The 26,749-nt window shown below is 52.5% G+C and overlaps 1 protein-coding gene and 1 long non-coding RNA gene across 15 annotated transcripts in view; one reads left to right on the top strand and one right to left on the bottom strand.

Annotated features, from left to right (window-relative positions):
* The window catches only part of LOC138224096 (uncharacterized), a 28,698-nt gene extending 15,313 nt beyond the window's left edge, over window positions 1-13,385 (top strand). The window contains exons 3-4 of the long non-coding RNA XR_011182438.1: window positions 9,311-9,625; window positions 10,497-13,385. This is a non-coding gene — a long non-coding RNA (uncharacterized lncRNA). The remainder of the gene's footprint in view (window positions 1-9,310; window positions 9,626-10,496) is intronic.
* Window positions 1-26,749, bottom strand: part of LOC107075879 (neurexin-2-like) — a 627,393-nt gene that overhangs the window by 330,219 nt on the left and 270,425 nt on the right. For 6 of the 14 annotated variants that reach the window (XM_069180400.1, XM_069180399.1, XM_069180403.1 and 3 more), the window contains 3 exons: window positions 21,855-21,899; window positions 7,700-7,861; window positions 1,644-2,082 (listed from right to left, as the gene is read on the bottom strand). In XM_069180400.1, coding sequence (XP_069036501.1) covers window positions 1,644-2,082; window positions 7,700-7,861; window positions 21,855-21,899 — 646 coding nt within the window. The remainder of the gene's footprint in view (window positions 1-1,643; window positions 2,083-7,699; window positions 7,862-21,854; window positions 21,900-26,749) is intronic. The other 8 variants (XM_069180405.1, XM_069180402.1, XM_069180404.1 and 5 more) reach the window with 2 other exon arrangements.

Consider the following 26,749-nt stretch of genomic DNA (forward strand, 5'->3'; position numbering starts at 1 on the left):
TAAAATGCAATTATAGTGGGGCTGGAGGAGCCGGCTCAGTGTGTCTCCCAGTAGGGCGCCGCGACAGTGATTAGGTATCAAGGACCTCCTACGCCACCGGGGTTACAGACACACGCACACAGACTGCAATGTGAGCTGGCTAGCACAGAGGAAGGAGCCACAAAGGGATAGAGAGGACAGATGACAGAGAGACGGCTGTAGGTGGAGAGACAGAGGAATTCTTGTGGACTAGTGAAAGGGCGGGAGGGCAAGAAGGAGACAGAGATAAGGATGGAGACTTATCTGTGTGTTGAGTAAAAGGATAGCTGAGGAAGAGTCATAGAAGACAGAGTGACAGGGAGAGTGACGGCCGGACTGGGCTGTTTGTGTGCTCACTAGTGCACAGCCACACTGGACTGTTCATCTGCTCACTAGTGCACAGCCACACTGGACTGTTCATCTGCTCACTAGTGCACAGCCACACTGGACTGTTCATCTGCTCAGTAGTGCACAGCCACACTGGACTATTCATCTGCTCACTAGTGCACAGCCACACTGGACTGTTCATCTGCTCAGTAGTGCACAGCCACACTGGACTGTTCATCTGCTCACTAGTGCACAGCCACAATGGACTGTTCATCTGCTCACTAGTGCACAGCCACACTGGACTGTTCATCTGCTCACTAGTGCACAGCCACAATGGACTGTTCATCTGCTCACTAGTGCACAGCCACACTGGACTGTTCATCTGCTCAGTAGTGCACAGACACACTGGACTATTCATCTGCTCACTAGTGCACAGCCACACTGGACTGTTCATCTGCTCAGTAGTGCACAGACACACTGGACTATTCATCTGCTCACTAGTGCACAGCCACACTGGACTGTTCATCTGCTCACTAGTGCACAGCCACACTGCACTGTTCATCTGCTCAGTAGTGCACAGCCACACTGGACTATTCATCTGCTCACTAGTGCACAGCCACACTGGACTGTTCATCTGCTCACTAGTGCACAGCCACACTGGACTGTTCATCTGCTCACTAGTGCACAGCCACACTGGACTGTTCATCTGCTCACTAGTGCACAGACACACTGGACTATTCATCTGCTCACTAGTGCACAGCCACACTGGACTGTTCATCTGCTCACTAGTGCACAGCCACACTGGACTGTTCATCTGCTCAGTAGTGCACAGACACACTGGACTATTCATCTGCTCAGTAGTGCACAGCCACACTGGACTGTTCATCTGCTCACTAGTGCACAGGAACACTGCACTGTTCATCTGCTTAGAAGTGCACAGGAACACTGGACTGATCATCTGCTCACTAGTGCACAGCCACACTGGACTGTTCATCTGCTCACTAGTGCACAGGAACACTGCACTGTTCATCTGCTTAGAAGTGCACAGGAACACTGGACTGATCATCTGCTCACTAGTGCACAGCCACACTGGGCTGTTAATCTGCTCACTAGCGCAGAGATTCCTCAAAAGAGCTGTAGTTTTGCAGCCCATATGTGGAGTACTAAACAGTTTACATATTTACTGTCCTGACACACCACGAGCTCCAGAGCACCGGACAGGAGAGAGTGAGCTGATTGCAGGGTTCACTCTTCACCAGAACTGCGCTGGGACTCCCCCCACACTACGGCCCTCGTACCCTTGCGGCCCTCCCGCTGGAAGTCCACGTGGCACCACTCCCCGTCGTTGACTTTCTTGTTGCTGGCCCTCAGCTTGATGCTGCCCGAGCCCATGTCCATGAGCAGGTAGAGGAAGCCGTCAAGCAGCTCGATGGCGAAGTAGTCGGCCTTCAGCAAGCGCTCGGGCCGGCTCTCCTTGGGGCCCTGCAGCCGGCCGTGGCTGAAGAGCAGGAGGCCGCTGGGCTCCGTGGTGCGGAAGTCGAAGGAGATGGAGCCCGTCTTCTTGGTGTTCCACTTGGGCAGGGCGATGTAGGACTCGGGGGTCTCGAAGGTCACGGGGTCCAGGGCGGCCACGTCCTCGCAGCGGAAGACCAGGTCCCCGTGCAGGCTGATCTTGGGGTCCCCTTCAATGGCCAGGCGGGACAGCTCCAGCTTGAAGTCGTTGTTCTTGTACACCACCTGGGCGGGAGACAGAGGGGAGGGTGGGGGGGGTGAGTGAGCGAGGCGGAGGGGGGAGGGGGGCCGCACCGGCCCAGGACGGGACGCTAGCGGAAGAACTTCCAAAGCACAAGAGCACAGGGAGCTTGGTGAAACTACTGTGAGCTGCCATGTCGAGAGTTTCCCACGGAATTGCGATGTGAAGCAGCCCTTCCTGCTCACTAGTCCCTGTCAGGAATCGTGTCCTGAAGCATCGGAATAACCGAATCTCCTAGGACTGCCCGCAGAGGGCGCTCGGGTAGACTAAAACAAGAGCGGGCGCAAAAATACTCCAATCCCAGCAGCCGGGGCTTAAAAACACAGGCTTCTGGAGAGCCGTCGCTGGGCTCCTGTCTCCCCTACTCTCCTTTCAGTGCTCTTGGCATATGGTTGTGTGAAAGAGGCAGATCTCGGCCCGCTAGCAGGGCTGGGATCGGAACACCACAGCGAAGCCCTAGAAGAGGATGCTAAGAGCGATCAACAGTTGAATTCCGCCCATTAAACCTCCAGGTGACCCGCGGTGGCCGATGAAGGTCGGACAGGCACTGTCCGGAGCCTTTTCAATGCGTGTTTTTAAAGTTCAGCTCGGGACCGAGGAGGAATGAGTCACAGAAATATTTGGCACAATGCCTGGAACGATTTCCAGTTTGCTGTAACGACAGAGGACACGCTGCAATCGGGCACATCCATGTTGCGTTTGATTGCCTTTGGCAAGCAGAGCTCAGAGAGATGTCCACATGTTTGTTTGTCACCTTGAAACTGCGATTAATGACTAATTTGACTTCGGTTTGCACCCATTTACACAGATGGGTTAGGTGGGGTGAGGTGCTTTCCTCAGGGGGGGGGGGGGCGAAAGCTATGCCCCCCAGGTGGGATTTGAACCCACAACCTTTCGAGCCCACGTCTAGAATCCTGACCACTGCACCACGCTGCTGCCTCGTGAGAAGCCCTGAACAAAGGAGGGCAGATGAAGGTTTCTGTAATGCAGGCCCAAAGGTGAGACCATTCCCCAGGAACTTGCAAGAAATGACTGGGTGGCGTTTCGGGATCGAAGCTCAGCACTAGCCGACAAACGAGCAGGGTGGTCCAGACAGCCTTCTCTCGACTGTCACCTTTATTACCTTCTAAAGTGCGCTGAATATTAAGTAACAGACATTCATTAAAAGCTTAATCAATAAATTAATGAGTTCTCTTTTTCAGAAGAAACCTGTTGGAATTTTCTGAACTGCCAGTTGTCTGTGGTCTTACGTGGGAATATGTTCCAAAGAAAAACATGTTTTTTTTGTTCCTAAGGACGAGTGCGGCTGTGTTCCCTGACATCCGCCATTGTCTGGCAGCGGTGTTTGTTGAAATAATTCTTGAATTCCTCAATCCCTGCACAGCGGTTCAGAAAACACGATGCATGCTGCAGAGCACTTAACACTTAAAAAAAATGCCGAAAATGTGCCCATTGTGCCCCCCCCCCTGAAAAAAAAAAGTTCATGCTGACTGGGCATGAGGTCAGAGGTCAGAGGTCAGAGGTCAGGAACTGGCTCTGTCCACACACCCTGGTGTCCCTGCAGAGGGGGGGGTTGTGTTTTTTTTTTCTTTTTGGGAAGAAGGGCTGGCTGGCAGGGAGATAAGACTGGATTATCGAAGACGAGAAGGAGAGAGGGGAAGCAGGCGGGTTAATCCTGGGCGTCAATCGAAGAGATCAATTTTTAATTTGGCCGCGGCGAGGGGGAGGCCGGCGTGGAATTAACGCGCCGAGCGCCTGCTGCCTGGAGGGGGGGGGGGGGGGGGGGAGAGACGGGGGAGGCAGGGCGAGGAGGCACAAGGTCACAGGAGAGGCAGGGAGGCGCCCCTGCGCAGCGCCAGGGGACAGGAGGAAGACGGGAGGGGAGAGTGGCAGCAGAGGCTGATGGACGAGGACAAGAGGCCCGAAGCAGACACGTTCTGGGGCGGGACGCGGGGGGGGGCTGTCGGTTTGCAGCTGCCGACAGCTGGTAACCGCGGCTGAAAAGAATTCCGTTGGTGCCGTCTGGCGCGTTTTTATTGATGGCCGATGCGCTGCTGGAAGTCAATCAGAGAGTGCAGGAAACAAGGAGAACACCGCTGCCGCCGGTTTATAAGCCTGCCGTCTGTGGGGAGGCTGATATATTCTCCCTGTGCAAGAGGGCTTCAGGGATGTCACAGTTCTTACTGCAGTGCACAGCCATTCCTCTTCAATGACTGCCTAGTCTCCGCAGGGGGGTGGTGAGCCCGACCCAGCAGACAGTGGGCACAGGGCGGGGTACACCCTGGACAGGACACCAGTCCGTTACAGGACATACGCACATCCCCCCAGGCAGGACACCAGTCTGTCGCAGGGCACACACTGACGCATACGCTGGATAGACAGTAGTCCACCACAGGACACGCACACACACACACACACACCCTGGACAGGACATCAGACCATCCGAGGACACACACACCCTGGACAGTCTGTCGCAGGGGACACATAGACAAGGACACACCCTAGACGCATGTACTCACCCTGGACAGCTCACCAATCCATCACAGGACATTCGTCTGTTACAGGACACACAAAGACACACATGCTGGACAAGACAGTAGTCCATCACAGGACACACACACACAGGACAAGACACCAGACCATCACAGGACACACACACCCTGCACTGTCCAACAGTTTGTCCCTGGGGATACCAATCCATCACAACACACACACCCAGGAAGGGACACTAGACCATCACAACACACACACACCCTGGACCAGGACACTAGACCATCACAACACACACACACACCCTGGACAGGACTTCAGTCCACCATGGGACAGACACACACATGCAATCGCCCACACACTCCAATTAACCTGGACTGCGTGACCAATGGGCAGTGGGAAGAAACTGGAGCGCCTGGAGAAGGCCCACATGGGGGGGTAAGGGGAGAGCATGCAAACTCCACACAGAAGGGGTCCCAGAGCCGGAAATGAATCATCACAGGATGAGTGAGGCAGCTGCCCTAACCTCTGAGCCCTCATCCGCAAAAAAAGGACATTTTAGAAAATCAGAACATCCACAAAAAAAAGAACAATTGAAATCACTGTTGAAAATACAGTGAAGCAATTTATGTGAGGCTATCTAATCACGGCTTATAAAAATTCAATTTCAGACAATCTTAAAATTCCTGAATCTGCTGCTTGTTTGTTTTTAACCCTACCCTGTAATGGACTCTTTTAATTCCCGAGAGGGCGCACCGCAAGGTCAAGCAAATGAACTCTCGGACAACTGGAGGCCTACGCTATAACTGCAGTCTAGGAACCCAGGGCTCGGACCCGGACTGAACAAGACTGTGCCAGCCCCGCCCCCCCCCCCCCCCCAAGTGCATCTGCCTTCTCACTTGCCCCCAGTTTGAAAAAGAAATCAAATCGCAGTCCTGATTGAAAAAAACTGGCATCGTTTCAGTACTTCAAATGATAACTTTACATCATCTTTGCCAGTACATTAGGAATAAACATCTAATAGTCATCAGGGAAAGACCGGCGCTTGTTAGAGCACATTGAATCACTTAATTGCCCGGCTTATTAAGATTATAAGGAATTTAAAGACTCCCCTTATGAAAACGGCCTCTTTTTTCCTACATGCCATATAATCAAGAGAGCAACCATATATTTTAACCACTTTATTCTTATTCCTGTAAATCGCTTTTTAATTTAATAACACAGCGTGTCATTAAATATATGACTAATTAGGAGGAAAACAGTGAAATCGCCCATGGCTTGGCTTAGGACTGGAATTGACAGGCCAGGCAAGGCATGAAGCACCCTGAAAGTGTTTCTCCTCGTTCTCCCGCTCTCCGGAGGATCCCGAGACTCCGGGATGGAATTGTTCTGCAATGCTGGGGGCCCAGGCCCGGACCCTCTGCTCTCCAGTATGCACACTCTAACTGCCTGCTGGCAAGCATGGATGAAGACTGGGGGGGTCCCGCCCCTGGTATTGGGGGACCCCCCCCTGGTATTGGGGGACCCCCCCCCCACACCTGCTGCCTTCCACTGCAGCTGAGCTCTTGACTGAAATGAAGCCTTAACTGAGCCTACGGGTCGCCGGGCCAGAACCTGTGCCAGTTTCTCTTTCTGCTCCCAAAGCAGATTGCTATGGACACTCAGCCCTGAGCTGCTGGGATGCGCTGGGGATGAGGGTTTAATTAGCGCAGACAGCAAGCAAGCACTGCCACTAACTGGCCTTTAAAGACCTTGCCAAACTGGCAGGGGGAGTTTTCCGAACACGAGACGGGTGCCTTTAGCTTTTAGCAAGAGGGATAAGACCTGGAGATTCCTTGCAGTGTAATGGGGTTCCTTGTGCGCCCCGATTTTCTGATGAAGTGCGCCCCCCCCCCACCTCCCTGCACCGAGTTACCCCCGGAACCGAACGTCTGGAGCTGCATCGATCATTAGCGCGGCCCCGCCTTCGTGTGCAGACCTGCCAGGCCCGAGTCTGCGGGACCGTCGGAATTCTTTCAACAGCTGCTAAAAGAAAGACGACCTAATTGCCAGTGTGCAATTAGCGCTACACAAACCCGAGCGACTATTATTGAATATTAAACGAGATGGAAAAAAGTCACTGCTGATTTCATTCCGGATCCTTAACGAAAAAAAAATATTCTTTTTCTTCGCCATTTCCCCTCTTTGGATTATTTTTCTAAAAACGAGACGCGTGCTCGGAACATGTCGTCCTGTTAATTGGAGCCTTCCTCGGCTGGTTCGTTAAGACCCTGCACTCTTGGCTCCGAGCTCATTAGCAAAGCTCTGATTAAATCCATCTCCTTAAAGAAGATAAATAAATAGGAAAACAAAACATAGGAATAGTGGTGGGGGGGGTAGTTTGCGATGCTGCTCTCAAACCCAGGACAGCTCTCGGGTCCTGGGTTTGATTCCGAACCAGGGGGACCTTCTGGGGGGAGTCCGCATGTTCTCCACAGGCTTTCTCCAACAATGGTACTGCGGTCCACTCCCACCTTCCAAAAACTTGCCTTCCTGGAGAAACGGCATCTCTTGATTAGCCCCCTGTGTGAGAGTGAGTGTGCAGGTGTGTGTGACCTGTGGTGGACTGATGTCCCGTTCAGGGTGTGGTCCCACTCTGGGCCCTGTGTCTCCATTATAGGCTCTGGGCTGCTGCTGCATAGATGCACAGCACTGAGAGGGATAAATTCCTGCTGCACTCTGAGCTATTATTGCGTCTGTTTAGTGGGTACAATTTTTGGGGGGGCACTCCCTGACCCCCCTACCTCCTTCCCTGCTCCTACAACCTATGTGTGACCTCGGCCACAGTGACCCCTGCTGGGAGGAAACTGAAGTGCCACCTGCCAACACGTGCACAGTGGCGCTAATGACTGGATTATGACGCGCGCTGAACTGCCTCACGTTCGCCAGCACGTTGCAGCCGTCTTTAAAGGTCCGTCTTGTCCCCATAAGACCCCCACAGGCCACCCCAGTCACCCTGAAAAGCTCGGAGGCGCAGGGAGCTGGCCGCCAAGTGCCCCTGGGCGGCGATCGGCGGCGTGACCGCGAGACGCCGGGACAATGTCTCCCCCTTCTGGACAGCACAGCACTTACGTCCTTCAGGCAGCCCATGAAGTTGTTGCTGACTGGCGAGCCGGGCAGGTCGGCGGTGTTGGGGCTGCCCCCGATGTAGAAAAAGTCGTCCGAGCCCAGCATGGTGTAGTCCTCCTGGGTGTAGCCCGTCGTGGTCAAGATCCCGTCCACCGAGATCGTCACCTGAGCAGGCGAGAGCGCGCCGGGAAGAGGGAGCGAGAGGGGAGGAAGAGAGAGAGAGAGAGGAGAGGAAGAAGCTGGATCAAACACAGGGGCAGACAGAGAGGCCCTGGATCCCTACAGACCCTGCTGATCGAAAGGCCTGCTCCTAACGCCAGGCGGCGTGGTGGCGGGGGGGGGCGGCGGGTCGAGGGGCAGTTACTCCAGAGTGCAGTTGCGGGATGCGGCCCCAGGGGCGGCGCTGTTGGCGTTTCCCCCAACACAAGCAGGGCAGGAGAGAGGAAGGAAGCTTCCGAATTGCTTTTGATCTGGAAACTCGCGACTGAAAGCCCCTCGTCCTCGAACCACGGAGCAACCAGCTTTAATTTATCACCCCTAACTAAGCAAGACGTCTGCTCGTTATTTAACTTTGGGGAAATGACCGATTTAGAGGGGAGAGGTTCGGCCCTACTGGAAATATCTGTGCATCCGTATGAACTTGAGTTATGAGCATAAACTTATCTAGCTGTCTGTCTAGTCATTAAGGTTGACACATGCACCTAAAATGCACTCACAGCAATTCCACTTGTCTCATAGTTTTACTTTCCATGACTTTGTACAAGCAGTCACACGCCCCATCTCCCTTTGTCACAGGCTCTAGGAACTCATCCGTATCTTTTATCTTCACTCTCTCACCACGGGGGGAGGGAAACTATTCACTCCTTTGTCACTTTAATTTATCGGCGTTCCTTAAAGGAACCAGCCTGATTCCTCCTTCCCCTCGCTCACATCTAGCTACCCAATCAGGAAGGAGATCAAAGGCGCAGGCGGACACAGATGGGGGAGATAGCGCAGCTGCCAGGCCTATCTCTGCTCGGGAAAGCCATTCATTCGACTTGAAAGACCTTAAGACGGCTGTCAGTATCAGCACAACCTTCAGAAATAATGAAGAGCTGCAACGCGTTGAGGACGTTATACAGTCCCGTGGCACTACATTATTCTACAACCCCATCGCTGTGAGCCGCCACTTAATTATTTTGGGCAGGTGGCGGCACAAAGGGGACATTTAATCTGGTTGCAGGTGTTAAAAGCACAGCACAGCTCCACTGCTCTGGGAACAGCTGGTGTAGCCGCTGTGAGCGATGTGGGGTTTGCGCAGTTATGTCACAAACCTGCTGGAATCGAGAGGCTTTCCGCTCAAAATTCAGTGAGGCCTGATGAGGCCACAGAGCCGCCTCGTGCAAAGAGAGGAATTGAATTTATAAAGGGGTGGGGGGGAGGGGGGGAGAAGACCTCTTTGCACAAAGGGTTGTGGGGGTCTGGAACAACGACCATGCTGTTCCAATCAGTCTGGCTGTACACATGCACCACAAGTGGGATAGGGCACCCTGTGCTCTCGGTCGGCTCAGTACTGGCATTCTGGGGGAAACATGCATCAGTGTCAGAGTTCAAATACAAATACTTTTTTTCCAGCCAATACATACAGTAGCTGCTCCGCCGATGCGCTCGAGAAAGCCTGGGAAAGACCGCCCCCTGCAGGCACAAGGCCGGCACTGATCGGGCGAGCGCCGGGTGGCACAAAAAGCAGACCAGTTCCTGTTCGTCGCCCGGGCAGAATCGCTCTCTCGTGGCCACAGGGGAGTGTGTGATGCACCCCCGCCCCCCAGCTCCGTCCAGCCCCTTATCCAGACCAGCAGCCGCCCCGTGACCCCCAGGGCTTCTCAAAGATGACGCCAGACAGGAGCCGAGGGGGGTGGGGGGCGCACCCCTAAACTGCACTCTGAAGAGGTACCTGTCGCCCCGCCGGCCCCCAACACACACACAAACACCCCCCTTTCCGGGTTGAGTGTCTGATCTGTTTTTCGTTGCACAGGACACTTTTTGGTCACTCGTACTTTCTCCCCCCTATAAACAGGGGGCAAGCCATTTTTATGTCTGCTGTAGCTGTGTGGCGTTTCGTTTTTTGGGGGGTTCTGTTGAGCGCGCGGTTTTTTTAGAGGGCGGGGATGGGGGGAGGGGGGGGTTGTTTCTCTGGGGTGGAGGGGCAGGTGGAGTTGGAGGAGTAGGGGGGTGCCTGCAGAGATCCCTAGCTGTGTCGGGGAGGGAGACCTGACTGGGGGGACAGGAGGACGTGGCGCGGACGTAGGGGGTGCAGGTGATCTTGAGAGTCGCCTTTCTTCCAGGGATTAGTTTCAGTCAGCTGTGGGGGGGTGGGGGTGGCCACTTCTTCACATACACCCCTCACGCACACAGCCACACTTCCCAGTACCCCTCCTGGGTGCTTCTGTCAGCACTGGCAGAGGTGGGGGTGTGTATGTTCGGGAGCTGTAGGTGATTAGCGCACATAAGCAAGCGCACTCCCTCCGAGAGACCTCCGGCCAGCTCAGAGCAGGCGCCAAGCTCCCGGCCTCGCGGTGGTAATTAACGACTCGTTAAGAAATGGACTCCAGCCAGCTGCCAGCCACGTCGTGGAATCACGAGGGTTTGCTGTCGCCCCTAGATTTAGAATTCAGGGGCGCTTTAATTAACGACTCGTTAAGAAATGGACTCCAGCCAGCTGCCCACACTTAAAGCTCCCCTCCCCGCCTACACTTCAAAACTCCACTTCTGCAAGGATGCTTGAAAAAGTCACACCTGAAGACTCACCTGTCACACCTAGGGACACACCTGAAGAAGACTCACCTGTCACACCTAGAGTCACACCTGAAGAAGAGTCAACCTGTCCCACCTAGAGTCACACCTGCAGAAGAGTCAACCTGTTCCACCTAGAGTCACACCTGAAGAAGACTCACCTGTCCCACCTAGAGTCACACCTGAAGAAGACTCACTTGTCCCACCTAGAGTCACACCTGAAGAAGACTCAGCCTGTCCCACCTAGAGTCACATCTGAAGAAGAGGCAACCTGTCCCACCTAGAGTCACACCTGAAGAAGAGTCAACCTGTCCCACCTAGAGTCCCACCTGAAGAAGACTCAACCTGTCCCACCTAGAGTCACACCTGAAGAAGACTCACCTGTCCCACCTAGAGTCACACCTGAAGAAGACTCAGCCTGTCCCACCTAGAGTCACACCTGAAGAAGACTCACTTGTCACACCTGAAGAAGACTCACTTGTCACACCTAGAGTCACACCTGAAGTAGACTCACGAGTCACACCTGAAGGAGACTCACCTGTCACACCTAGATTCACACCTAAAGAAGACTCACTTGTCACACCTATAGTCATACCTGAAGACGACTCAACCTGTCTCACCTAGAGTCCCACCTGAAGAAGACTCAACCTGTTTCACCTAGTCACACCTGAAGAAGACTCAACCTGTCCCACCTAGAGTCACACCTGAAGAAGACTCAACCTGTCCCACCTAGAGTCACACCTGAAGAAGAGTCAACCTGTCCCACCTAGAGTCACACCTGAAGAAGACTCAGCCTGTCCCACCTAGAGTCACACCTGAAGAAGACTCAACCTGTCCCACCTAGAGTCACACCTGAAGAAGAGTCAACCTGTCCCACCTAGAGTCACACCTGAAGAAGAGTCAACCTGTTCCACCTAGAGTCACACCTGAAGAAGACTCACCTGTCCCACCTAGAGTCACACCTGAAGAAGACTCAGCCTGTCCCACCTAGAGTCACACCTGAAGAAGACTCACTTGTCACACCTGAAGAAGACTCACTTGTCACACCTAGAGTCACACCTGAAGTAGACTCACGAGTCACACCTGAAGGAGACTCACCTGTCACACCTAGATTCACACCTAAAGAAGACTCACTTGTCACACCTAGAGTCACACCTGAAGAAGAGTCAACCTGTCCCACCCAGAGTCACACCTGAAGAAGAGTCAACCTGTCCCACCTAGAGTCACACCTGAAGAAGACTCACTTGTCCCACCTAGAGTCACACCTGAAGAAGACTCACCTGTCCCACCTAGAGTCACACCTGAAGAAGACTCACCTGTCCCACCTAGAGTCACACCTGAAGAAGACTCACCTGTCACACCTGAAGAAGACTCAACCTGTCCCACCTAGAGTCACACCTGAAGAAGACTCACCTGTCCCACCTAGAGTCACACCTGAAGAAGACACAGCCTGTCCCATCTACATCTTACCACTACTAACAAATGCGTCTCTTTGTCACAAACGCTGTGGACCCCTTCCTCTCATCTCGGGCAGTACCCTCAGAGTCAGCTACAGGCTGAAGGGGATGGGAGAGCAAAGCCATCAGGGAGATCGATGATGGCGTCTCCCTCACCTCTATCTGTGAGAAGCGAGCGAGCTCGATATCTCATCTGATGTGACATGTCAGCCAACCCAACGCATCAAACTACCGACACCCAGCGAAGAAACCGGATATTCACAGTGCTCTCAGCCCGAGACTTTTCCAGTGCTCTGACAGCTCCACGGCAATGCACCGGCGCTGAAGGACAGGAGAGTTTTGGAAGAGCTGTGCTGGTGCTCACAGTACACTGAGCCTCTGCAATCGTATGACTGATGCACAAGGCCATTTCCCTGCCTTCGGTCTGCTAGTTTGCCATTGACATATAGGCTGACACCGTTTTGCACTTAAGCACGTAGAAAAAAAAAATGCAGGCATTTTATCAAAACAGAAAATTGTCCCATCTCTGCTGTGTCAGAGCACACCTAACTGCTTTTAGACATTTCTCATTCTTTTCTTGCCACTCACTGTTTCTCCTCATTTGTGCAGTAATTCAATTCCATGGCTATCTGGCACTGGAATATTAGCTGTTGTGTTTCAAGCTCACGTTTAATCCTAATCGCTCCGTATTGTGGCGAAGGAAAAGTGGCCTTTTACTCTGGCTACTGTATACAGGCCTGCAGAGAGGAGCACGTGACGTTAACGACGAGGATCAGCAGACAATCGATTCATTAGATCGGACTGGTAAATCTCACGCATTAGCTATTAATATGCTTCATAATGGCTGCACGTGTGCAGTTTAAGTGAGTTGCTGGGATGAGGAATTTAAAGCTTTTTAACCATCACAATGTGAATTAAAGTTGTTAGGTTTGGTTTCTCCTCATCCATTGGAAGTTATGTTGGCAAAAATCATTGTTTGGAACAGTTAGTGGAGACTAAGTTAAATAGTTGATGTTCATGACTTATACATCTTCAGCGTTGTGCACAGCAGTGTATAGATGCTTTTATGTTTGTGAGAAGATAAGTCAATAGAAAATAACTAGACGGATGACTAGGCAACATTTCAACGGGCAGATATGCTGATAAATATCTGTGTTTGTTAAACATGATACTATAGGTCTGCAAAACGGCAAATACAGAGAGCTGGAATGGGATTCAAAGACGTTAGAAATGTTATATCCCGTATGTAACAAAAAGCACTGCGCAGGGAACGTGCCAAAATACTTTGCTAAAGAGTTTAAGTAATCCATTTCAAATAAAACCTATTTCTACTTATTCAGGCTCGCTCTTCAACAAGGCAGGCATGCCCAGCTCTTTAAAAGAAAGGGAATCATGGAGCTAAGGGTGGAGAATACAAATCCGGGAGATCCTGACAAGTACTGTCTATCATCAAATATACATTTATTACATCTCCTGCGAAATTGCTCTGTGTGAATCCGACCTGCGCTCATTAGGATCTCCGGCCACGCTCTCGCTGAAACCTGGCTGTCATGGAAATAGCTTCCATTAGCTTCAATCACCATTGGCAGAGCGAGAGAGAGAGAGAGAGAGAGAGAGAGAGAGAGAGAGAGAGAGAGAGAGAGGGACAAGCCAGTATTATTCACTTGTCTTTGAATTGCGATGGGCCGCCTTTAAAACAACAGGGTAAGAGGTCAGATCCTGCAGAGGGCGCTGCTCAGGAACGGGGCACTGACCTTAGCCCTGACCCCCCTGTCTCTAGCACGCACGTGGCTGATCGCTGATAATTTGAGGGAAGAGCCCATTAAAAATGAGATCATTGTATTTGCTGGGGGATTCAGAGATTATGCCCCCCCTCCCCCCCATCACGAAGGCTGCATGGAACTAGACTCCTTCAGTAGGAGGGAACATACGATCGTAGGATGGGAAAGCACAAGCGATCAATTTTCTGCGTTCAGGCTGAATTGGTTTGTGCCCTGCATTGACTAACTCTGCGCTGCATGTCTGAACAGAGTGCACGAGGCTGCTGTTCTTGTGCAGGTTTTCGGATGAAAGCGTTAACCGAGTGATTTCAGTCTCCTCAGACGGGCTAACGTGTCTCGGTTGACTGGCAACACGCAAGTCGCTGTCTTGTCCCCGCCTGGCCGACTGATCGGAGCTCAGCTGGCAGACCCTAGCAGAACAGTGCCGCCTGGGCACCTCTGTAGTACAGCAGCATAGAATGGGGTCCATTTCAGGGGCGCGGGGGGGGGGAGCCCGAGTCTACAGGTGCAAGGCAGGGTACACCCTGGATGGCACGCCAGTCCAACACAAGGCACGCAGACGCCCGCACACACTCGCGCCAGGGCTGATTAGCCCAGAAGCCAATGAACTTCCCAGCATGTCGGTGGACGGTGGGAGGAGACCAGAACACCCAGAGGAAACCCAGGCAGTTTTGAGGAGAACATGCAAACTCCACCCAGACAGCACCCCCAGGTCCGCAATTGAACCCAGGGACCCCGGTGCTGCAAGGCGGCAATGCTCACTGCAGAGCCTCCTGCTGTACTGCACATCAAAAATAAAATGATTTTTGGTCTATTTGCTCTCCTCCCTGACTGGCAAAAACACAGAGAGGAGGACGAAAGAAATGAGCTCTCTTCGATTGGGAAAAATGAAACCCCAACGACCGGGCTTTTAAAAAACAGATCGCGGTTTTTGCCCAGATCACAGCAGAGAGCAGAGATAATTCATCCCTACTGGCAGATCATGCTGGCCGTGCCTGTGTGTCTGTCGCTTTCAGCTAGCGTCTGTTTGAGAAGGACCCGGGATTCCTTGAACATTTTCTAGGGTGTCTTAGAGAGCCTATCTTCGGTTTCTGGTAGGGAGGGCTGCAGTATGACTCAAAGATTCAGCGAGCTTTGCGACGGGACAGCTTAAACGACTCCATTCTGTTAAATTCAGCAATGCATTTATGTGTAATGCGTTTCACGTTATGTAATGCAAGAACTAGAGACAGACAGGAGTTGCACAGCATCACAATTTCTCCACCCTCTCTGTTTAAGTGAATAGAGGCAGAACAAGGCACTGAATGGATAAGATTTGACCTCTGAACTGTTACCTCTATCGATGGCTTTTCGCACAGGGAGGAAGGCGGATGATGTCCAGACCGTGATGAAGGAAGTGTTGGCCCCAAACAAGTGGAAGAGCACGTAAAACCAACAGCAGGAGGCACCTCTTTACACAGAGAGTGGTGGGAGTGGGGAACGAGCAGCCCAGCCAAGTGGTAGAAGCCCATACCCTCCCTGCAGTTCCGTACAGCGCGGTACAGAGCGTGCTCCCTGCAGTTCAGCAAATCTGCCGGGCTTACACAAAAAGCACATGTCGTTCCAAAAAGAGCTACCCTCAGCATCACGAATTGTGGCGTGAAGCAGCCCTTCCTGCTCACTAGTCCCTGTACTAATGTACTGAGATGTGAAGCAGCCCTTCCTGCTCACTAGTCCCTGTACTGACTAATGTACTGAGATGTGAACCAGCCCTTCCTGCTCACTAGTCCCTGTGCTGACTAATGTACTGAGATGTGAACCAGCCCTTCCTGCTCACTAGTCCCTGTACTGACTAATGTACTGAGGTGTACAAGAGAATAAGTACAGTTTGTGCAGCAGACATTTCATTGCAGAAACTGCAGGCAGAATTAACCAGTGAGTAGTATTTGCCAGTGAAACCGTCTGGGAGAGGAGAGCAGTATTTCTACTGGATTAGAAGAGCTGGATCCACAAGCCTGCTTGTTTACAGGGTCACAGGGCCGCTCCACCTCACCGGAAGTCCTGCTGCCTCGTTCTGAATCCCAGAAACATGGCGCTGAGCAGACCTGGAAATCTCCTCTATTCTGTGATGTGAATTGGAGGTTTTACACGTCATGCGTACAGTTTACTTGCAGTGCGGTTTGAAATACACTCATCGATGCCGATCCTTTCTCCCCCCGAAATATTAAAGTCACCTTGAGGCTCCCCTTTAACTTGGGGACGCCTCAAGTCCCAGTCCTCGTGTGGGACCCCCAGAGGGGTGTGGCTGGCTGGCTGGCTGGCATCTGGCGGGTCTAAAGCTCGGGAAGAGCCCGCCAGGGGGACGTTCCCAGGAAAAAAAAGGCGTTGTCCACCCACCCCCCCACCCTGGATGGAATCCAAGCTTGGCCTATTTGAAACTTCTCCCAGGACCCCCCCCAGACTGGGGGAAAGAAGGAGGGTGGGCCTGTCCTGAGCTCCCTGCGGTGTCGGGGGGGATCGGGGGACAGGGAAGTGGGGGGGGGGGGGTCCGTGCTCTGGGGCCGTGAGGAGTGCTGGGACTGTCAATCCCTGTGTGTTGGACAGAGTTAAGGAGTTGGGTGGGACGTGGACAGAATCTGTTAGTACATTGTCAGTAAGTAGGGGAGAGTCAGACACAAAAATGGTTGTTAGTACAGTTACAACAAAGGTTTGATTCAAACAGTAGTATTAGTAACAGCTAGTTTTAGTAAATTTAGTAATAGTAGTAGCGGTAGACATACAGAAACTGAAGGATTTGGCAGCAATTCGATTTCAGTCGATTTCAGTTTTGGAATCAGATTGGTCTGGAGTAGAAGAGGTGGTTGTTTTGTTTTTGTTTTTTTCCCTATCGGTTCTGTTACTCCGAAACAAAACGATCCATTCCAGCTAATCAGAAGTGGACACGAGCCATGCATGTTAATGATGACATGGAGTTTAAATATCGATCGAAAAAAAAAAACAAAATAAAGAAAAGACTACCAGAAATAAAAAAAAATAAATCAATATAAACACTCTCAACTCAAGAGGGGAGGGCGGGGGGAGAGGAGGGCAAAACAAAACAACATAAAACCCCAAATGCAACAAAATCGCAAAGGCAGAGGTGGTGGTGAGGAGGAGGAGGGAGGGTGGCGGGTTAACGGAATGTCCGATGAGCTCGCACGAGAGCGGAAGTCGCGCCTGCGCGCGCGCACACACAGGAGGGGGGGGGCGATGCAGCACGTGTGTTAAAAGATGCTTTGCCAAACGAGCATGCGACCAGGTGCGACAGAGAGCGAACTTAAATGCCCCCCCCCTCCCCTCTCCAGCCCCAAAAAAAAAACAACTCAAAAGAAAGTGATCCAACACCAGACATCGACCTCACCCGAGCAGAAACACGATGGAGTTCAGACAGAAAAAAAACAACACAACCGCGCCGTGGAGAAGAGAGAGCTTGTCGGACGGGAAAAAAAGGGAAGGAGTTCGCTGCCGACGGGAGGTGGGAGCAGACTTTCTCCTGGGCGCTGATCTGGGGGAGATCCTGGTCAGTTTAGGTGTAATGGAGAGGTTACCCTGCGCGGCGCTGGAGGTGATCGAGTCTGCGCCCGCGGCCGTCAGTTTTAAGATCTCTCCGTCTCTGGAGTCCTACCTCTTTCCCCCTTCTCGCCCTTTCTGTCTGAACTTGTTTTGACAAAGTCGTTCAGACTCGCTCGTCTTGCCGCCTCGCTCCCAGGGGACGGGAGGGAGTATTTTGCCCCTGTAACACGGGAGTACTGTGGCGATCTGGCCCCTAGTTCTCCTAATGAGGACAAACTGTACAGGCAAAGTCCCACTGCCTCAATCTCTCCCAGTGCCTCAGCTCTCACCACTAGCCCACACTGCCTCCCTCTCTCTCCCAGTGCCTCAGCTCTCACCACTGGCCCACACTGCCTCCCTCTCTCTCTCTCCCAGTGCCTCAGCTCTCACCACTAGCCCAGACTGCCTCCCTCTCTCTCTCCCAGTGCCTCAGCTCTCACCACTAGCCCACACTGCCTCCCTCTCTCTCTCTCCCAGTGCCTCAGCTCTCACCACTAGCCCACACTGCCTCCCTCTCTCTCTCTCCCAGTGCCTCAGCTCTCACCACTAGCCCACACTGCCTCCCTCTCCCTCTCTCCCAGTGCCTCAGCTCTCACCACTAGCCCACACTGCCTCCCTCTCTCCCAGGGCCTCAGCTCTCACCCCTAGCCCACAATGCCTCCCTCTCTCTCTCTCCCAGTGCCTCAGCTCACCACTAGCCCACACTGCCTCCCTCTCTCTCTCTCTCCCAGTGTCTCAGCTCTCACCACTAGCCCACACTGCCTCCCTCTCTATCTCCCAGTGCCTCAGCTCTCACCACTAGCCCACACTGCCTCCCTCTCTCTCTCCCAGTGCCTCAGCTCTCACCACTAGCCCACACTGCCTCCCTCTCTCTCTCTCCCAGTGCCTCAGCTCTCACCACTAGCCCACACTGCCTCCCTCTCTCTCTCTCCCAGTGCCTCAGCTCTAACCCCTAGCCTACACTGCCTCCCTCTCTCTCTCCCAGTGCCTCAGCTCTCACCACTAGCCCACACTGCCTCCCTCTCTCTCTCCCAGTGCCTCAGCTCTCACCACTAGCCCACACTGCCTCCCTCTCTCCCAGTGCCTCAGCTCTCACCACTAGCCCACACTGCCTCCCTCTCTCTCTCCCAGTGCCTCAGCTCTCACCACTAGCCCACACTGCCTCCCTCTCTCTCTCCCAGTCTCTCAGCTCTCACCACTAGCCCACACTGCCTCCCTCTCTCTCCCAGTGCCTCAGCTCTCACCACTAGCCCACACTGCCTCCCTCTCTCTCTCCCAGTGCCTCAGCTCTCACCACTAGCCCACACTGCCTCCCTCTCTCTCTCCCAGTGCCTCAGCTCTCACCACTAGCCCACACTGCCTCCCTCTCTCTCTCTCCCAGTGCCTCAGCTCTCACCACTAGCCCACACTGCCTCCCTCTCTCTCTCCCAGTCTCTCAGCTCTCACCCCTAGCCCACACTGCCTCCCTCTCTCTCTCAGTGCCTCAGCTCTCACCCCTAGCCCACACTGCCTCCCTCTCTCTCTCAGTGCCTCAGCTCTCACCACTAGCCCACACTGCCTCCCTCTCTCTCTCAGTGCCTCAGCTCTCACCACTAGCCCACACTGCCTCCCTCTCTCTCTCAGTGCCTCAGCTCTCACCACTAGCCCACACTGCCTCCCTCTCTCTCTCCCAGTGCCTCAGCTCTCACCACTAGCCCACACTGCCTCCCTCTCTCTCTCAGTGCCTCAGCTCTCACCACTAGCCCACACTGCCTCCCTCTCTCTCTCAGTGCCTCAGCTCTCACCACTAGCCCACACTGCCTCCCTCTCTCTCTCTCCCAGTGCCTCAGCTCTCAACACTAGCCCACACTGCCTCCCTCTCTCTCTCCCAGTGCCTCAGCTCTCACCACTAGCCCACACTGCCTCCCTCTCTCTCTCAGTGCCTCAGCTCTCACCACTAGCCCACACTGCCTCCCTCTCTCTCTCAGTGCCTCAGCTCTCACCACTAGCCCACACTGCCTCCCTCTCTCTCTCCCAGTGTCTCAGCTCTCACCCCTAGCCCACACTGCCTCCCTCTCTCTCTCTCTCTCAGTGCCTCAGCTCTCACCACTAGCCCACACTGCCTCCCTCTCTCTCTCCCAGTGCCTCAGCTCTCACCACTAGCCCACACTGCCTCCCTCTCTCTCCCAGTGCCTCAGCTCTCACCACTAGCCCACACTGCCTCCCTCTCTCTCTCTCAGTGCCTCAGCTCTCACCACTAGCCCACACTGCCTCCCTCTCTCTCTCTCAGTGCCTCAGCTCTCACCACTAGCCCACACTGCCTCCCTCTCTCTCTCAGTTCCTCAGCTCTCACCACTAGCCCACACTGCCTCCCTCTCTCTCTCTCCCAGTGCCTCAGCTCTCACCACTAGCCCACACTGCCTCCCTCTCTCTCTCTCAGTGCCTCAGCTCTCACCACTAGCCCACACTGCCTCCCTCTCTCTCTCAGTTCCTCAGCTCTCACCACTAGCCCACACTGCCTCCCTCTCTCTCTCTCCCAGTGCCTCAGCTCTATCCCCAGTGGACTTTTTCATGTGAAAATGCTGCTTCTCTGCTCCCCATCGACAGCGAACGCCCCGTTTTTTTCTCTTTGTTTTAGTAGTGGGATGATGGCGAGGAGGGAGGGTGGGGTGTTGTTTAAGTGAGCTGTCATTGATTGAAATCCCAAGAGGTACAAAAATGAAAACAAAACATGAAAACCAAAGAGAGAAAAATAATAATTAACAAAAACAAAAGCCCTTCAGGTAGAAATATCCAGAAGAACAGAAAAAATCCACATATACATTTACACAAATGCGTGTGTGTATATGTCAGTAGCTAAAAAAATAAAGAGGGAAAGTGAGAATCCGAAAGCTGAAAGGGATAAATGAAATCTTTGGCGTGCGGCGGTGAGGTTGCGGTCCGGCTCGGCTCGGATCCAGAGTTGGTGTTAGTGGGTGGCAGAACCGCTGGGACACGGCTGGGACACTCCTGCAGGTCTCTCCATGCCATGCAGGGGAGCCCCAGTGGCAGGCAGGCAGGCAGGCAGGGCGGGGCTGTCCCCCCCCCGGTTACGATCGGAAATACGGCCCTCGACGAGCGTCGATATTCGCCCACCCACCCCGCAGAGCTCAGACCCGGCGTTTTGACTGAGCAGCCACCCGGTGTGACTCGGGAAGATCCGCTTTCATCTGGGGGTGGGGGGGGCTCTGGACTCGGGAGGACGCCCGGTTCACGCGAACGGCACATCTGGGAATTCCTGGTGGGGGGGGTCGGGTTAACCTGGCGCAGCGCTGCCGGGACAGTTGCCGTTAGCAACCGCGGCCGCTGCCTGGCGAACGGGCGGTGTGACGTCAGTGCGAGGCGACGCCCATCCTCCCCCCCCCCTCCTCCAATCAGCGTCGACTCTCCCTTTGCGCTCTGACGGGTGGGCGCGCCTGCGGGGCAGGAAAACAGGTGCACCTCCCCCGCATGCCTCCTTCCTCCCCTGCGTCGTCGTCGTCATCATCATCATCATCATCATCGCGGTCGTTGAGAAGGCTCATCCAAACCGCGCGAGGAAGAAACGGAGCTTTGCACGCGCGTTAAGGCAGTCGCCCGCTTGCTTTCTTTTGAAAAGCGACGGCCATCACAGTGCGGGGGGGGGGGGGACAGCTACAGAGGGGCTGCGGCGCTCCCGACAGAGGGGCACGAACGGAGTCGGGCCCCCATTCGCGCTCCGCCTGACCGAAACCCGGGGCTGGAGAGACTTCGCGTGTGCGCGCCCGCTCGTCCCCGCTCGCTCGCCCGCCCCCGCTCGTCCCCGCTCGCTCGCCCGCCCCCGCTCGTCCCCGCTCGCTCGCCCGCGCCCGCTCGCCCCCGCTCGCTCGCTCGCCCGCCTGCCACTGGCGCAACCAGCCGCGGAAAACGAGAGGAGAAAAACAGGAAGACACTGAAGGCGGCGGGGTGGGGGGGGGGCGCTTTCCAGGGTGTATTAGCGGAGGGAGGAGGGAAAAAAAAAACAGAGCAGGGGAGACAACTGAAAGCAAAAAAAAAACTCAAAATCGTTTTGGATTTTTTTTTTGAAGGGCTGGTTTGCCGACTTTCACACCAATTCATTCTGCGTTTCAGAAGACCGCAGAGGGAAACGTTTTCAGAATTAAAACACGGAGAAGGGAAAGCAGGCCAACGCGGGGGGGAAAATGTTGCCTTTTTTTTTTAGTGCGGTTTTGAAATCAGTGGAGGAGGGGGATCTCCGATCTTTTTAATGCGTTTTTATTCAAATCGCTTTCAGGAGGGAAGGGAGGGGGGGGGGTGGTCTCTGATGGACAGAAATGAAGTAAAAGCGAAAGAAACCAACACAACACAACAAAACAAAACGTGAAATTTAAAAAAAAAAAAGCAGAAATCAATTGAAATACCGTCAAACCAAACACCGCCGCTTGGCTGTCGTGAAACGGATGGCAAGTCGTTTCGATCTTTTTTTTTTTTTACAGAAGAGAAGCAAAAGAAATTTGTAGGAAGAGATACGTAAAGGAAATTAAAAAGGAAAAAAAAAACCCAGGGCAAACCAAACTATAAGACAATTAGAATGATATCTACCATATAATGCAGTTTGTTTACCATAGCGTGTCCGATGCCTGCGTGCTTCAGGAGAAAACAGGGGAAGGAGAAAGGAAAAAAAAAAGAATGACAAACCGTGAACTCAATAAAGGACACCTCAGCCGGATAAAAAGTGTGAAATCTGGCGCTTTCTGCAAAAACAGGTTATCTGGGAGTCAAAAGGACACCGACCAATCACACCTATGTTTGTTTTGTTCCGAATAGGACCAAAAAAAATCCAAAATAATAAAAAGACTAAATTTTTTAAAAACCCCCCGAAAAAAATATTGAAAAACCAAACCAAGATCGTTCATTTTATTTCTTGTTTTGTTGTTGTTGTTCGGTTAGTAAGTTACGTAAGTTAATTGGGGAGGGTAGAAAAGCAACAGATGGGTCACATTCCTTGATGAGACAATGTTAGTTGTTTTAAAGGAAAACAAAAAAAAAACCAAAGAAAAATAAACCAAACTCGAAAATTCGGAAGCTTTTTGTTAGTAAAAAGACACAAGAGTTAGCAAAATCAATTTCCACAGGGGGGGCGGGAGGAGGCGTAGAGAGGGGAGTGTGTGGGTGGGGCTTACGGTGGAGTGGGCGTGGCGGTGGAGGTCAAGCCGACCCGCGCGGTATAAGTAGTCGTTCTGATGGGCTAATCCAGGAAGTGGGCGTGGCAGGAAGTGACAAGGGGAGGGGGGCGGGGTTAAATCGGTGAGCCGTTTTGCAATGAGAATAGCCAATCGTTTGTTTTCCCTAAAGGGGTCGATCAGAATACTCGGTCAGTTTAGCCTTTTTTTCTGAATCATCTTTCAATTCCCGGCGTGTGATCTTGTAGAAGAAACAAGGCTGGGGTTCGTAAAGAAGCCAGAAAAAAGACAGATGCTCAAAAATGGCAGAACGCTTCGTTTGAACACTAAGACACACAACAAACTTTCCATATTAACCAGTTAAAATTAGGTTGCTGAAAAAGTCATTTTTTTTTGTACAGTACAGAATTTAAAGGGGAAAAAAAAGCTGCATATTTAAAAGCGTTCGTTAAGAAACATACAGTGTTCGCATTGGTAGCCTTTGATGCAACCCACAGTCAGAAACCTGTTAATCTATGTTTACATGGTAATTTCACAATTAAAACAACAGCCTTGTCTTGTCTCCCCTTCAAAACTGACACACAACTCAAGAAATTTGTAGTTGCGTCAATGGAGGGCTAAAATCACTTTGCCTTGAAGATCTGGGCTCCAAGACCACTGCTGGACCTAATTCTGAAAGAAAGAAAGGGGGAAAAAAAAGATCAGATTTTCATTTTCTTCCGCCTGAAACCACAATGAGGGGGAAAAAATAGGTCGCACAGCCAGTCCAGGGTGAGCAACGTTTTCAAGCGAAAACGGTCAGAGAACTGGAACCCAGTTAAAAGAACATTTCGGACACCCCCCTGCCTCTTTTTACACAAACGGAGAGCACTGCCGAGTTTCATTTGCATGGAGTTTCCGGTTGCCTGTCTTGTCGACTCAAGCTGCTCCTGCCTCGTCGCCAGATGACAGCTCCGATCCCAGCGAACGCAAATGACGGGCTGCCTTTGCCCAGGGCGTTCTGACAGCCCGCTGACGCTCCGTGGCCGAAACCCAGAATCACTCTGGTTGTCAAACCACCCTCCTAACTCCTTCCGGCAGGACCCTGCTCAGGTCCCGCCTGAGAACACAGGACGGGCGAGGTCTCGGGTACGAGGAGGCCGCACGGTCCGTCTGTCCTGTTAGGTGGTCAGTCCATATGGTGGGCTACAACTGTAGACCGGAGTTTGGGTCAGTCTGTGGCATGTCCCAGGGCGTGACTCATATATGGAAGCGAAGCAAATTGATACTGTACATGCTAAATGAATAATGAATTTCGTTCATGCCCAGTAACAATGGCAGACTTCTGTAAAGTGTCATTACTCCAACTGGCCACCGGGTGGCACTGTGCTGTATGGTCAGAACCCCATAGCTACACACCGAGCGAGTGTGCGCGCGCAGGGGAAGGGGGTTCCTAATATTTTGGCCAGTGAGGGTATACGTTAGCCACCCGGCCATGATGTTTTAGCTGATGTCCTTCAGGAAAAGCCTGCATGAGACACTCAGATCTATGCCCTTCACACAGGAGCACAGGACCGTGGGGTGGAAAGAGCTGCCCAGACTCCTGTCCTGGGGTCACGTCCTGAGAAGCACAGTGATGTGTGTCCGGGCCCTTTCTCCCAGAAGGGGAAGGGTTGCACCCCTCTGCACTGTCTGCCCAATCAGGGCTCGGCTCTGGCGAGTCAGTTGGAAAATACTGGGAGAGTTTCCTCCCTCCCTTTTTGCGGATCCCCACTCTTGCTGCAGTGGGAACGGGCTCGGGACCGGCCAGGAGTTCAGCACTCCCTCTCCAGTGGGATGTGCAGAGCCAAAAAAAATCGGCATAAGATAACTGGTCACGCCGTGGGCAAATTTCAGAGGAAAATGTTCAATGCTGCCCATGTCTGACAAAGCAGTAAGTCTACCTAGCCAACAGAATGGAGAGAGGGAGTGAAAAACGTATCTTAACAAACCTGTAACAAAACAATGCTTCCACAGGAGAAATGAGCAAAACATCCAGTATTTGGGTGACTCTCAGTTTTGTTACATTCAGTCAGTGCTGATACTCTAGCTGCTGTGCCCTGTTCTTGTGTTCTTCCTCTTTGTACTGGGCAAAATATTTTATCGATCTTGTTCAAACCCCAGTACCACCAGTTTAATTAAAGAGCTAATGAAAACATCTCAGACACACAAAACCAAAGCAGATGAATACATACCGAATGAGTATAAAGAACGGAAGTGCTATATTCACACCCGGCACTAGTGTGGATTTCTGGAAGATGTAATTACACCAGCTGGCCACTGGGTGGCACTGTGCCGTATGGTCAGAACCCCATAGCTACCCCTCAGGAGCATAATATTAATTAGTTAAGGAACAGCGAGTTTCTTAAATCTACAGTAACCCTCTCCCCTGACCCCCTGCCCATTTTTTTTTAAAGCAACCAGGCAGGAGAATTCTGGCATCAGGTTTTTCCCATATACTGCAAATTGGAATCCTTAGACCCCTCCCCCTTAGGAGAAAACAAGCATACTGGATTAATAATCAAACAGGAAGAATGAAACCAATAACTCGTCGTTAGAGCAGACGGGGGAGTAATGCAGAACCGCAAGGCAAAGTGATTTTAGCCGCAGAAGTCGAGACCGAATTAGACGGGCTTTAAAAATCGCCCCCCTCCCTCCCGAAATCCTAAACAAGCCAGCGCAGGACTCTGCAGAGAAAGGAAGGGGTCCAGGATGAAGAATTGCCCATCTTTCCCAGCAGCAGAAGGGGGGTATCGCCCACATAATGGGAGGCAGACATAGGCAGGAGCCCCGGCAACATGTCTGCAGTGGCTCATTTCAATGCTGTTCCAGCTGCCATTATTTCATGCAGAGGGATAATAACAGCTGGAACGACTGCACACTGAGCAATAGCCATGATATTATTTTTGTGTGTGTGTGTGTGCGGAACGACTCTCTCCTGCTAGGGCTGAGGAATGAATAAAGTAGTAAGCAGACACATGAACAGCTGGGGAGAGAGCCTAGGGCTTGGTATAACACCAAGCAAGACGAGGATGCGTTGGGGGGGTGGTGGTATAAAGATTATGAGGGCTATTTTATCCAAATTCAAGCTTTCCCTGAAGCAGGGGGGGGGCGGTCGATTGACGGGGCCTTCAGAGGCCCCTCCTGAGCTACCATGTAACCATAGACAAGGAGAAAAGAAACCGTTATGCAGAAGAGAAGACATTTTCGAACAGGCACAGAGTGAAGCATTGAGGGGGGAAGAAGAGAAGACAGTTAGTATGCATCTTCGCCGTATCAGAAACACAAATAGATCAGGGAGGAGGTGGGGGGAGAGAGAGAGAGGGGTTGGGGAGTAGGGTCAGTGTTGTACATTGAAGGTATTAGTGGAGTAGTGGGCGCACACACACACTTGAGTTTTTGGGGGGGGGGGGGAGCTCACTGTTCTGATCTGCAATCTGTGAAGCCCCTCTAACCCGATGAATCTAACCCTAACCCTAACCCTAGTTTTGCCATCCGCTCGGAGCCGTCTGGACGTTTGGCGTCTGTGCTTGGCGGAGGAGCCTGTGGTGTGACGCCACCGTCGGCGGGGTCATGATGACCGATCCCCTCTCCAGAGTCGCGCCTAAAAGGTTTTCCCACTCCGTACTTCTGCTCCGACCAGTTCGCTCATTCCTTGGATACACAAGCTTGACACCTGGCAACTAGAGGGACTTGAATGATGGCCGAGACCTCAAAGTCCTTCTGTTAAATACCCCTGATTTTCAACTGGCTTTGTACAATTAAGCAGACATGATCTGTTGGGGAAACCGGCGAGATAATTGATCATGTTGACAATTATTTGAATACGTGGTGAATTGTATTCTATCGCATGCTTTTACCGACATAATTTGCTGTGATGACGCAACGTGATTTTCATTCACAGCCAAATGCACTCTTGCCACTTCCTTTCTTTAACTCCTTCTTGTTTGTGGTTCCGTGATCATGGCTGAATTCTGAGAAGATGCATCCTCCCCAGATCTGTTTGTTTGTGGCCACTCTGGTTCATCAGCACACAAGGCGTTTAATGGATCCAGCGTCTTAGCTAGGCTGAGATTCTGGATCCAGGGATCTGCCTGTTTTTGTGGCCTCCCTGATCCATCAGCGCACAACAAAGCATTTCATGGATCCAGCGTCTTAGCCAGGCTGAGATACTGATCCAGGGATCTGCCTGTTTGTGGCCTCCCTGATCCATCAGCACACACCTTGGCTGAGAGACTGGATCCACAGATCTGTCTGTGGCCTCCGTGATCCATCAGCACACAACAAAGCATTTAA

Source organism: Lepisosteus oculatus, chromosome 18 (assembly GCF_040954835.1).
Source record: "Lepisosteus oculatus isolate fLepOcu1 chromosome 18, fLepOcu1.hap2, whole genome shotgun sequence".
NCBI lineage: Eukaryota > Metazoa > Chordata > Actinopteri > Semionotiformes > Lepisosteidae > Lepisosteus > Lepisosteus oculatus.